Genomic DNA, 12,280 nt, shown 5'->3' on the forward strand with positions numbered 1-12,280 from the left:
TCATGAGAGACAAATGGCTGTGGATAAAGAGGTACAATTCAGCAAGGCTCTCAGGCTTTCTTTGTCCTCAGGTACAATGTGTGGTACTTAGACCATGCCCGTTCCAGTCAGGAATCGCAGCATGGCCTTTCATGATTGGCAGAATCTATGTGCCTGAGGGTTACTAATTAATGTAGTATCACACTGCTTATTTTGAAGCATGGTATTAGAAATGTGATTGTAGACAAATTTATATATTATATATTGAAAATGTTTTATTCGTTGTGTAGTAGAGAAAAATGTGAACCCACTGTTATGTGTCCATTTAATGCTTCATTTTAAAACTGATATTTTGAGAGGTTAAGCAGCCTCTAGAACATCCTTAACTTCAGAGCAGTGGCATGCTTAGCCTCTCCTGACTCTTCCTGCTAAGCAGTGTCACCAACCAATCATGGAAGCGCCTTTCAGGTCCTTCTTGTAGCACTTGGGCGTTGAACTAAGTTACCTCTAAAGAGCATCTTACAGTGTGACGTGTTTCAGTGATGTTTGCATTCTTCCAAAGATAGCTCCTGAGAAAGAGTGCAAGAGTAGCCACATCTGCCAGCTGCTTTCCCTCGCTGCTGATTTAATCCTCATCGCTGTCCTGTGTTATAGGTGTACCATCCCTTCTCTGCAGATAATGATAGCGACCATTTTTTGAACACTGTCTGCCAGGCACTGTGCTAAGCCCTTTACAGACACTATCTCACTCAGTCTTCCCAACAACCCTATGAGGTGGGTACTGCTATCCCCATTTTCCAGATGAGGAATTCAAGTCTTAGACAGGCTATAGACCTCGACCAAGGTCATCACAGCTAGTACCTGGCAGAGTGTGGGTTTTAAACTAGACTTGTCACACAGCCAGTTCTCCTAGAGTGGAGAAAGTGAGTTGCAGAGTAGCTAAGAGCTGTGCGCTGGCAGTCACGGTGGGACTTTCCCCTGCTCCCTTCCATCCTAGGTCCTATGGACTTTGATTTTGTCACGTATGTTGTTTGACTTGTCAGAGTCTGTGATGACACACATGTGTCAGTTTCTGATATTAATGTTATCTGACTTAAGATGCAGTGCCACTTGGCAGATAGGGTGAGTTCCTTCCTCCTCCCCTGCCTCAGCAGTACCCCACCTGCACAGGTGCCTCTGCCAGCAGCAGCAGCAGCAGGAGGCCTTTCCTGAGCACACCAGCAGCCTTCCTCACACCTAGTGCTGTCCACTCCTGTAGTGACATTCTGGGGACAATGGCTGAGTGTTAACATACTCGAACCCCAGGGTGCAGGGCTGTTCGCCTCTGACCAAATAGAACTTACAAAGATTAACTAGATGGACTGTCCAGCTCACAGAACTCACAAAGATTACCTAGATGGACTGTCCAGCTCATGCTTTTCTGAAGTCTTCAGATTTTTCACTTAAGTTTGAGTGATCTCTGACTTTTCAGGCTGAGCTGGCATCTAAATTAACCTCTGTGTTCTTTATCATCCATAGGTGCCATTGACATTTAATATAAAACACCAGCCTTCAGTGCCAGTTGGGCAGCTCTGGGTGGAACTGCTGCGGTTCTATGCTTTAGAGTTTAATCTGGCTGATTTAGTGATCAGTATTCGCGTCAAAGAATTGATATCCCGGGAATCAAAGGACTGGCCCAAAAAGCGCATCGCTATTGAAGGTAATAATGTTCGGTTACTTTTTACATGGTGCCAACCAACAGCCCACTTTTATCACATTTCTCTTTACAGTTGCTGCCAGAGGTAGGCCTGGTCTGAAGGTAAAATAACACTAGGCCCCTGCATGCACTGCACTGGGTTGAGGGACCAAGGGCTTACCCTAAGGTACAGTGTTTTAATTAGCAAGTGACTGGTTAAAGGTGCCTGAGTCCCTGCTTTGTAAGGTGTGTAGGAACATAGCTCTCTCGGTGTCCCTGTGGTTTTTACGTCGTTCTCCTCATGTCCTCACTTCTACATCTCAGGAATTCCTTTTGAGGATTAGTTTACCAAGATGAGTAAAATATTTTTCTCGTGAAAAGCATTGTTCTTAATGTTGGTTGACTCCAGTGGAGGGAACAGAGAGTTATTTTTGAAGCAGAAAACAGTAGCTTCGTCATGACCACGTTCTAGTGAAGGCTGTCACTTTGCAGAGTCAGCCCAGACAGTGATGTCCTGTTGGCGTCACTGAATGGATGAACTCCTCTCAGCTTTGCAGTCAGGAGGTTGGAACCGTCTAGAAATATTAGCTCTCCTCCTTTAACCTAAGAGCAACAGCAAAACTCCTACATGGAAATCTTGATTTTGCTTGATTTTTTTTTTCAAGCTTTATGTTGCGTAAGGTTTTTTTTTTTCTTTTTGCATAAATTCTATGTGCAGTCTTAGGGAATCTCACATTTTAAACCCTCCCCTGCAGTTTCTGTGGCTCAGCTCTTCTGGCCAATTGCCTAACCTGCTGGAATTCTAGGGGAGGAGAAAAGATTGAGAGAAGTGGTGTCTCTTCCTGGTGCCTCCCTCTCGCCCCTGAAACTCAGGCCAGCCACTTCAGTGATGGGGCCTCCCAGGGCGGAAGAGTGGAGGTAAGCTCGACACACTGCAAGGCTGGCTGAGCAGGGTGCAGAGCGCTCGGTCACAAAGCCTGTCGGGAAGTCTGAGTTCCCCAGAGCCACGGTAGTGATATCTTTCCTCCCTCCAGTCACTGAGCAGCTAGGGAAGGGAACCAGTTCCCGGGGTTCTCTGCGGAGAGCAGGAGACTCAGGAGCATTGCTTTCAGCTCTTAGACTGCTGCCCTCACTCCCACCCGAGTTGTTTTTAAATGTACTAAAGCATGTAAGGTGCATGATCCATTTTACTGTTGTTACCTGTGTTACCTTTTAAAGTCTAGTTCTAAGCATGGTGAAATAAAAGAGTATGAAGTGGTGGCTTTCTCTTTTTTTTTTCTCTCTCTCTTTTTCCCCCCTGTTACAGACCCCTATTCTGTTAAAAGAAATGTGGCAAGGACCCTGAATAACCAACCCGTGTTTGAGTACATACTTCATTGTTTGAGGACAACATACAAATATTTTGCTCTTCCACATAGAGTCACAAAACCCAACCTCACAAAGCCTCCTAGTCCCGTTACCCATGTTTCAGACCTAGATAAAGGAGCAAGGAATTGTGGCCCGAAGCTCCAAGCTACAGAAACTGATAAACCGGGGAAAGCAGCTGTGGCCCAAGGTCCTGGTGTGCCCACCTCAGAAGCCCGCAAGGCACAACCGCTTATTCTTAAAAGTACCCCTGAGCAGTTGGGAAGCCCACCAAAGGAGATACACCAGACAGAGGTCCATTGCGAGGGCTGTGAGGATGCCATGGCACAGCATCAAGAAACAGAAAGTGGCAACGAGAAAGTCAGAAGGAAGGCCGGGCATCTTTGGAGCAGTGATGATCACAGCTTAAGCTGCAGCAAGCATCCAGAACTTCAGAACTGTGGCGGCCTGTGTGGTCTCCAGGCAGACAACACTCTGGAGTTAGTCGGGCTCCGGAGCCCTGGAGCCAAGGAGCGGGACAGCTGCGCCTCCTTGGATGACAAGGCTGACATAAATGAAGGACACACAGACAGTGCTGATGAACTGGAGGAGTCTCTGAACTGCTTTCCCCCGGGAGTCCAGGGCCAGGCCTCAGCAGTCATGCACTTCGATGGTGACGAGGAGGAGGAGGAGGAGGAGGAGGAAGAGGAGGAAGATGAAGAGCCCAGGCTCAGCATGAACCACACAGAAGATGAGGAGGGGGTTGTTAGTGAACATCAGGAGGACAACAGGCACACTGGGTCGGGTGAGGAGGATGTCCTCTCTGAAGAGGATGACTTGGCTGAGACTGCTAAGAGCAAAGATCTCGACGAGTGTGGAGAACCCATGGATGGGACTTTACTCATAGACCTAAACAGAATAAGTCTTAACGAGAAAAGCTTTCCCGAGGAAAATTCACCCAGGGACCAGTCTGACTTCTTCTATGAATTTAGAAAACTGGCCTTCACCAAAGGCAAGGTAATGGTCGCTGGTGGTCTTAGATCTGGGGACTCTGGATAATTCTAATGAATACCGTTACTGGTGTTCTTCTATTACACCTACCCATTTATCTCCTGTGAGGAAGAGGCATGTGTGCCGTTAGCCTGCATGTGGCAGTCAGTTCTCTCCTTCACTGTGTGGGTCCTAGGAATTGAGGCTTGGCTGCAGGCTCCGTTTACCAGCTAAGCTGTTTGTCAGCCTGGTTTCCATGTCTGTGCACTAGAACGGCAGCTTCCCATCTGGTTGTGGTTTCACACTTTCTGATCCATTTCACACCACTTGATTCATGTCCCTCCTTTAGAAGTGTATAGGACACAGACAGTTCACATTTCTCCTGATGTCACCAGCACCACGTCCCATCTTTCAGGCCATTTGGAGTAGCTTAAATTAGGGTATATGTGTAGTTAATTTTTTTTTCTAGCACCCTTTATTTAGCAAAGATTCTCACTCACACTTGCTCTGGTTTTCCATACCCCTGCAGTCTCCCACAGTAGTGTGTAGCTTGTGTAAGCGAGAAGGCCATCTAAAGAAGGACTGTCCTGAGGACTTCAAGAGAATCCAACTGGACCCTCTGCCACCACTGACACCCAAGTTCTCAAATATCTTAGACCAAGTTTGCATCCAGTGTTACAGTAAGTCTTCTGTGTTCCCCTGATGTGCCCTGTCAGCCTTGCAGGTAGTCCTTTGAGAATCCATACTGTGTTGTGGTCATGTTCACTGACCACTCCTCCCCAACTCCTGCATCCACTCCCCACCTCTCACTGATTCAGTCTGTGCTTCCCATAGACTCCTCCTGTGGGGCCATCCACTGGATTCACATCCATAAAGAAAGCTACCTCTCCTTCTCCCAGACGCCACCGGCTGTCAGTTCCTCAGTTAGCGTGAGGGCTACTTAGCCCGTCCATGCTGGAATATCGACTGCTTTGGTCTGATGTTCTGGAGCCTCGGGCTCTCCCTTGTCTGGGATGGTCCCAGAGCCTTGAGGGAAAGAACACTTCAGCGAACACTAATGAACTGCCCTCGTGCAAACTCTTTAAGGAACAGTCGTTTGGGGAAGCACTGGTATCGAGAGGTCTCGGTTTCTATTTCCACAAGAAGCCGGCTGCTGCTTAGACTGGATGTACTCAGTACTCCACATGGACATTTTAAGGAGCTTCCCCTATGGCCCTCTCTGTAACTGAAGCTGCCACTGAACTTGCTGACCTCCTGCCTTTGCCTTCAGGGTACTAGGATTATAGGCAGGGCTATCATGCCCAGCTTAATCCTGCCTTCCCTCTCTGATACGGTTTCATCATGTTATTGAATTCTTGGATTCATGCAATCCTCCTCCACCTTAACCTCCCAAATACCGAGGATTGTCCAGCTGTCAATGGCATTTTCATTTTGTTAAACTTTTTCAGATAGTAAAAAAGAAAACCAGGCTCCCAGTTAAAAACAAAACAGCCCACAGACATTTCTGTTGAAATTCTAGAGGATTCTATCAACACAGACATTTCTGCTGGAATTCTAGAGGATTCTATCAGCCCACAGACATTTCTGCTGGAATTCTAGAGGATTCTATCCACTCAGATTTTGAGCCCCGTCCCAGTTAGCTTCTGTCTCGAGGGCAGTTCTCGGGGATAGACTTCCTGAGGCAGGGTCTCCCTGAGTGGCCCTGGCTGCTGTGGACCCTGAAGTGACCCTCTTATCTCCCTCCCTCCGCTTGGCATTACATCTGTGTCCCACAGGCCTAGCTTGACAGATGTTGTTCGTCTGCTTTTTTGTTTTTTTGGTTTTTTTTGGTTTTTCGAGACAGGGTTTCTCTGTGGTTTTGGAGCCTGTCCTGAAACTAGCTCTTGTAGACCAGGCTGGTCTCGAACTCACAGAGATCCGCCTGCCTCTGCCTCCCGAGTGCTGGGATTAAAGGCGTGCGCCACCACCGCCCGGCTTGTTCGTCTGCTTTTTATTGCTAGAACTGTCTGCTGAGAAGGCATCAAATCTAGTTTTTGAAGCTTGTAAGTTTTCTTTTTTCAAAACTATCTTTTCAGGTTTTCTAGCAGTGTCAACTCTTTCTCCTCTTTTAAACCACTCCCCACTCATCTGTGTCTATTTGTTTCCAAACAGAGGATTTTTCTCCAACTCTTGTAGACGATCAGGCTCGCGAACATATCCGGCAAAATCTAGAAAGTTTCATAAAACAGGACTTTCCAGGTGAGTAGCTTTTTATGTTTAGGAAAGGAGAGGTGATGAACGATCACATGTATCACAGGCACATTAACTGCAGCAGCTACGGGAAGACCTATGGTGGCCAGGGGCAGAGGTGAGGTAGTCTGTGTGTCTAGGGTGGGCTTTGGTCCACCACATGTGGTTTACAACAGTGCAGATCACCCAGCACACGTGAGGGCAGTCAGTCCCACGTCTTTCCAGGGGCTAGAGAGCTGGCTTAGCCGTCAGGAGCACATGCTGCTCTTGCAGACTGACTTCAGGGGATCTGGCGCCGCTGGTCTCTGCAGACGTGACTAGAGTGTGTAGACACACACAGAGGGGCACACTGCAAGCATTGCTCTTACCGTAATAAATGTTCCACATTTTTCCTTGAAACATCCTTGCATTTTGGTATAAAGTGGTATCCACTAATCTTTCATGTCATATACAGCATGTGTTTTTAAGTAAACTGAGGGAATCATTAAGAATAAATGTGTAGTTAAAAAGACATTGGGGCTGGCGAGACGGCTCAACAGATAAATGACCTTCATGTCAAGCTGATGCCCTGAGTTCAGGACCCACATGGTGGAAGGAAAAACCAGCTCCTACGTATTGTCCTCTGCCTTCCAGATGCGCACACAGACACAGTAAATAACTAAATAAATGTCATAAAAACATTTAAAAACCTTAACTATGAGATAGGATAGTTAGCAATTGGTATTTTGGATTCATTAAAACAACAATTAAATGTACTCAGGTAATGAGCTATTACTTGTCATCTGTCCCTAACAGGAACTAAGTTGAGCTTGTTTGGCTCCTCCAAAAATGGATTTGGGTTCAAACAGAGTGACCTTGACATCTGTATGACAATTAACGGACATGAAACTGCTGAGGTACGGTTGCCACGTGAACACACATGCGCTGTGAACATGTGGTTAGCGCCGTCCTCACTGGCAGAATTGTGAGGCATCTGGAATGTGCCGGGGCATTCCACATGCAGTGCACCACACAGCACAGCCTCTGACACCTGTACTGGCCCGCTTGGAGGGGATGTGAAGAGTAGAAAGCTCTGGCTGGGCATGGGTGGTGCACACCTGTGATCCCAGCACCTGGGAGCCTGATGAAGGAGGACTGCTAGAAGTTGAAGGTCAGCCTGGGCTGTATAGCAAAAAAAAAAAAGAAAGAAAAAAAGTAGAGCACGCACATTGGCTAGATAGCTTTGAAGGGGCTTTCCCACATAGCACAGATCATTCTGGATGCTGTGGAGCCTTCCGCCTTCACCAGTACCCGTTTGCTTAGCCACTACACCAGCACATCCATCCTCCTAGAGTTGCCTGTGGTGTTGGTTTGCTTATACATGGTGAGTACTGACTTTATAGTACAGGACCTAGATTTGAGACAGAGTTGGTCTTATCAGTACGAAACGTGTATTTTGGTAGGCAGTAATAATTTCTGTTCCCCCTGTTGACTTGGATTGTGTGTCCAGAGACAGCACAGTATACCCCTTATTCTGAAATCCAGCTTAGAGTCTGGTTTGTTGTTGTTGACTCCCCCCTCCTTTTGAAGATGGGAGTCTACTGTCTAGTTCAGGCTAGCCTGGATCCTCCTGCCTCAGTCTCTGAATCCTGGGGTTTTGGCCTGTGCCTTGGTGCCACTCTGACAGCCTATTTTCACTGTTTTATTAGCACCCTGCCACACCCAATCCTGTTTGTGCTCTCTCTCTGATCACAGTCTGAGAAGTGCCTTAGCATGCCAGGCAGGGCCGTGCACAGAGTCACCCTCTTTGGGAACAGTGGTGGCATAGATGCTGCTGCACTGCTGCTGCTCAGGAGCTCTGTCCATCTCTTTGTTCTGAGTCTGCATTCCAGGGTGTCTCTGACTCCAGGAAAATAGCCCAAAGTAGGTCTGCCTGGAGTTTGGTGCTGGTGTGAAGGGAGATTAGGTCTACCATATGGACTCACCCGCTGTGTCTCCTCAATGTTGACTGTCATTAATGTGTTTTAGACACTACTTTTGACAGTATTTCTGAAGCCCTAAGTATGTTGTAGTGTCTGTATAACCAGAAGAACTCACACAGACAGGACCACAAGGCACAGTGGTGTGTGCTTGCATCCCACAGACAGGAAGGCCTTGAATCTGAGATCAGCCGGGGCTGCATAGAGGGACTTGGTCTGGAAAACAACACAAACATGAAGTATGACTTGGCCAGAATACCATCCAGATTACTGTATGACTTTAATCTTGACTAGTCCCACAGGGGACTAGTGCCCTGAACTCACTGTCCACAGCAAGCCATCAGTTCTCAGTTAAACTGTATGCAGGTGGGCAGCGTGAATGAGACAAAGTCCAGGAGCCCTCGTGCATACCCACACCTAAGGTACTCTTCCAAAGACCTTTCTCTAAGTTCTGATTTCGGTTTTTGTTGTACATCCAAAAGAAATTAAGACATGTTTAGAGGTTTGCATATCTTTAGGGTGTTTTGTGTGTATAGTAATTGACACTCCACTGAAAGGGACATAAAAACCATCTGAAATTGATGAGACATCTCAGCAGGTTAAAAGTTCGTCAGCGCCAACTCTGATGATTCAAGTTCAGTGCCTGAATCCCACAGTGGAAAAAGAAGCTGACTCTTGAAAAGTTGTTTTCTGATATGCATGCTCTCAGTCACACATGTAAAGTCCTGGCATTTGTGTGCACACAAATAAAAGTCAGAAGGAAAATGGTTTGAAATGCCCCTCCCTGTCTCTGAAGGGGATAGAAACTGTCACAGTGCAGGACCTTGCCTCCTGCTTGCTGCTTTGCTTTGAGTCTGACCTAGAACCACACACACAAGTTAGAGAAGCACTCTAGCACTGAGTTCCTTCCCCTGAGTCTTACTAAGTTACCCAGGCTGGCTTTGAACTTACTATGCAGCCCAGACAGCCCTATAATTGTTGACTGTCTTATCTCAGTCTCCCAAGTAGCTAAGATTACAGGTATGTGCCAGCAAACCAGCTTGTTTTCTGATTTAGCTTCCTTTTTTTTTTGTGCCTTTGCTGCAGGGGTTAGACTGTGTACGAACTATCGAGGAGCTGGCCAGAGTCCTCAGAAAGCATTCAGGTAACTTGAAATTTTTAGAAGTCCTTTTTTTCTTTTGTGTTATTATATACTTAGAATTTATTCGTCCATTGAGAAAGCATGCCTTCTCATTTGTAAATATATGTAATGTTAGTATCATTAAAATATTCTATAGTCTAATATGGAAGAGAACTGGTAGTAATGCCTGCGTGGGTGATGCTAATTATCTTGTTTTGGTCAAAACATATTCAAGGCAGGTGAGGGATTTAGGTCATTTTGCCTTACATGTGAATCCAACTCTAGACATATGGTAAAGAGCATACAGACCTCGTGAACTGACTCTGCTTCCCCTCTGCACAACAAACTGAACTGTAAACAAGATACTTAACATAGCTTGATTCTCATCACAGCTCTAGAAGACTGTTGTAAGTAGTTTCCAATAAAGAAATAGAATATGTAATAACATACAAACCAGAAATGCTCTTGGGGGCAGCTGTGGACCCAAATAGTGAAAGTCTATGTTTGTTTGCTCGCTTGTCTGTTGGTGGGATAGAGTCTGAGGCCTTGATTATCAGAGGCAAGCACTCTACCAACCACTGCAGTCCAACATTAGCGCTGTCTTAAACATGTAACCCAGGCTAGCCTCAAACTCACTCTGGGATTATGGATATGCACCATCATGCCTGGCTGTTTGCTGGGTGGAGTGCTTAGTTGATTAATTGGTTAGTTTTGGTTGAGTTTGTTTGGGAGGAATTCTTGTTTTTGAGACAGGGTCTAATATAGCCTTGAACAAAACTCTTGCCTCAGCCTCCTGACTGCCTAGGATTGCAGGTGCAAGCCACCACACTTGACACAATACTTTCTTTAAACATTAATTTAATCTCTTAAACTTGTGTTCTAATAGTAAGGAATGAGGGTGAGCCACATGGCCCCTGTTCTTGTGGACACACTTTAGATACAATTTCCTATGTATATTGAGAAGATACTTTCTTCAAGTAAGAGTCCATCTCTAGTGATTAGTTTTGTTTGGATTCTCAGATTATGCAAAGAAACCAAAGTTCCTAGATTTGACAGTTTTTAATTTTCAGGACTGAGTTGGACTTTGACGATGACTGTAAACTCACCCTTGCTTGCTCTCAGTCTTCTGATCACCTGGGTTGAGGCAGACTGTCCTGTCCTAAGCATCCTCAGTGTATATTTTATAAGACAAAACATGTTCAGTGGTTGTCGTTAGGACAGAAATGACTCTGTAGAGTCATTTCTATAGAGGGGTCACCCTGCCTCTATCCCTGTGCCTCTGGTTGTTCACCAAGAACTTGGTTCAACTCTGTGGTCCATGATTCTCCAGTACTTACGTCCGCTCGTTGACTGCTTTGTCCTCAAGGACAATTCTGCTCAGTTTCCTCCTGTCTCTTAGAACACATTTTCCTTTCCCTCAAGTCCATTTTCCAGTCCACATAGTGCCACGGAAGGGCCCTGGAGCCTTTTTGTGCCACTTTCCTTGACAGGTAAATGCCCTCCACTCCCCTACTTCAGCGTTCCAAAGTGTAGCTCTACTGAAAGTCATTCCTTCCTTTCCAGCTGTCGTCTCTAGCTCTGTGGTGATGACTGTGTCAAGCATGGACACAGTAATCAGATGGACAGGGTAGTGGGACTCATGAATGCAAGCTCCAGTAGCTCCTCTGTAGAAACGCCCCCGCCCCCAGGACGCACACACTTGCAGCTTCTCATGGGTCAGTTGGTTTGTGAAGGACAGTGGACTTTTTGGTTCTTGTGATTCAAATATCAGTGTGTTTAATAGATGAAGTCAGTTAGTTATTCATAGCAAACTTTGTTGATTAGTTATGATGAATTCAGTGAGGCAGCTCAAGTCAGGTTTTGTTTATCATGGAGCCACCAGTATGAGAATCGCCTCTGCCCGGTGTGAGTAATCCTATGTCTTACTCCCTCTTAGGCCTGAGGAACATCCTGCCCATCACAACAGCCAAGGTGCCCATTGTGAAGTTCTTTCATCTAAGAAGTGGTCTAGAGGTCGACATCAGCTTGTATAACACACTGGTAAGATTCCTAGGGTTCGGCCAGCCTAGCTTGCTTTCTCATTTTTTTAAAGAGTCTCAAAGACTAACCTACCCCAGTCTGACCTCTCACTTGACATGTAGTAAACCTCCTACTTTGGTTCCTTCTTGAGTACTTTTTTTTTAAAGCTTCCTATTTGCTTGCTTCCTCCCATCCAGCCTTTGTTTTTGCAGGGGCTGGGAGTGGGAGGTTGTGACAGGGTTTCACCGGTGCTGAGGCTAGCCATGACCTTGAATTTCTGGTCTTCCTGGCTCCACCCCACAAGTACTAAGATTACAAACAGACATTACCATGCCTGGTGTTTCAGGCATTTTCTTTAGATCAAGAGGAATGAGTGTCTCTTTAAAAATAAGTAAATCAGTGAAACGAGAAATTCGTTTCATCTTCCTTACCCAATCTGTTTGGCTGCTCGGCCTTAACCCCAGTAGCTAAGGCAGCTCTCTGCCCTTGTTTTCCTCTGTCTCTGGGAATTATTTGGGTGCTTGATGTGTGTCTTGTAATATTCTGCAGGTGGGCTGTGGAGAATTCAGTAGCTACTCATATCCACACGAGCTAAGGGTGGAGCTCAGTAGTAGGGTGTTTGCCTTCACTCCTTCCATCCCTACCCTGTTGTCAGGGAGTTGGTCAAATGCTCATCAGTTTCAGTGTGAGAGTTGTTTGCATGTGTGCACGTGTATGTGTGCATCAGAGAGAGAGAGAGAGAGCGAGGGAGAGAGAGAGAGAGAGCGCACATAAGCCCAAGAGAAGATGCACTTAAGATGAGATCAGAATAGCACGTTTGTCTCCCTGGCTTGAACTTGACTGTGATTTGGTTTGTGTGCTGTGTCCCTTCTCGTTGGCCTCACACATGGCCGCTCCCAGACCCAGTGGGGCCTGAAAGCATTTGACTCAAATGATGCCACAGGGAAAGGGAAAGTCTTACATCTG

At 46.2% G+C, this 12,280-nt stretch overlaps 1 protein-coding gene across 8 annotated transcripts in view; it reads left to right on the forward strand.

The window, feature by feature from the left end:
• Positions 1-12,280, forward strand: part of Tut7 (terminal uridylyl transferase 7) — a 51,219-nt gene that overhangs the window by 21,851 nt on the left and 17,088 nt on the right. For all 8 annotated transcript variants that reach the window (XM_075969395.1, XM_075969400.1, XM_075969398.1 and 5 more), the window contains exons 12-18: positions 1,498-1,678; positions 2,961-4,015; positions 4,518-4,668; positions 6,140-6,226; positions 7,013-7,113; positions 9,262-9,319; positions 11,232-11,335. In XM_075969395.1, coding sequence (XP_075825510.1) covers positions 1,498-1,678; positions 2,961-4,015; positions 4,518-4,668; positions 6,140-6,226; positions 7,013-7,113; positions 9,262-9,319; positions 11,232-11,335 — 1,737 coding nt within the window. The remainder of the gene's footprint in view (positions 1-1,497; positions 1,679-2,960; positions 4,016-4,517; positions 4,669-6,139; positions 6,227-7,012; positions 7,114-9,261; positions 9,320-11,231; positions 11,336-12,280) is intronic.

This window comes from Microtus pennsylvanicus, chromosome 4, assembly GCF_037038515.1.
Source record: "Microtus pennsylvanicus isolate mMicPen1 chromosome 4, mMicPen1.hap1, whole genome shotgun sequence".
Lineage (NCBI taxonomy): Eukaryota > Metazoa > Chordata > Mammalia > Rodentia > Cricetidae > Microtus > Microtus pennsylvanicus.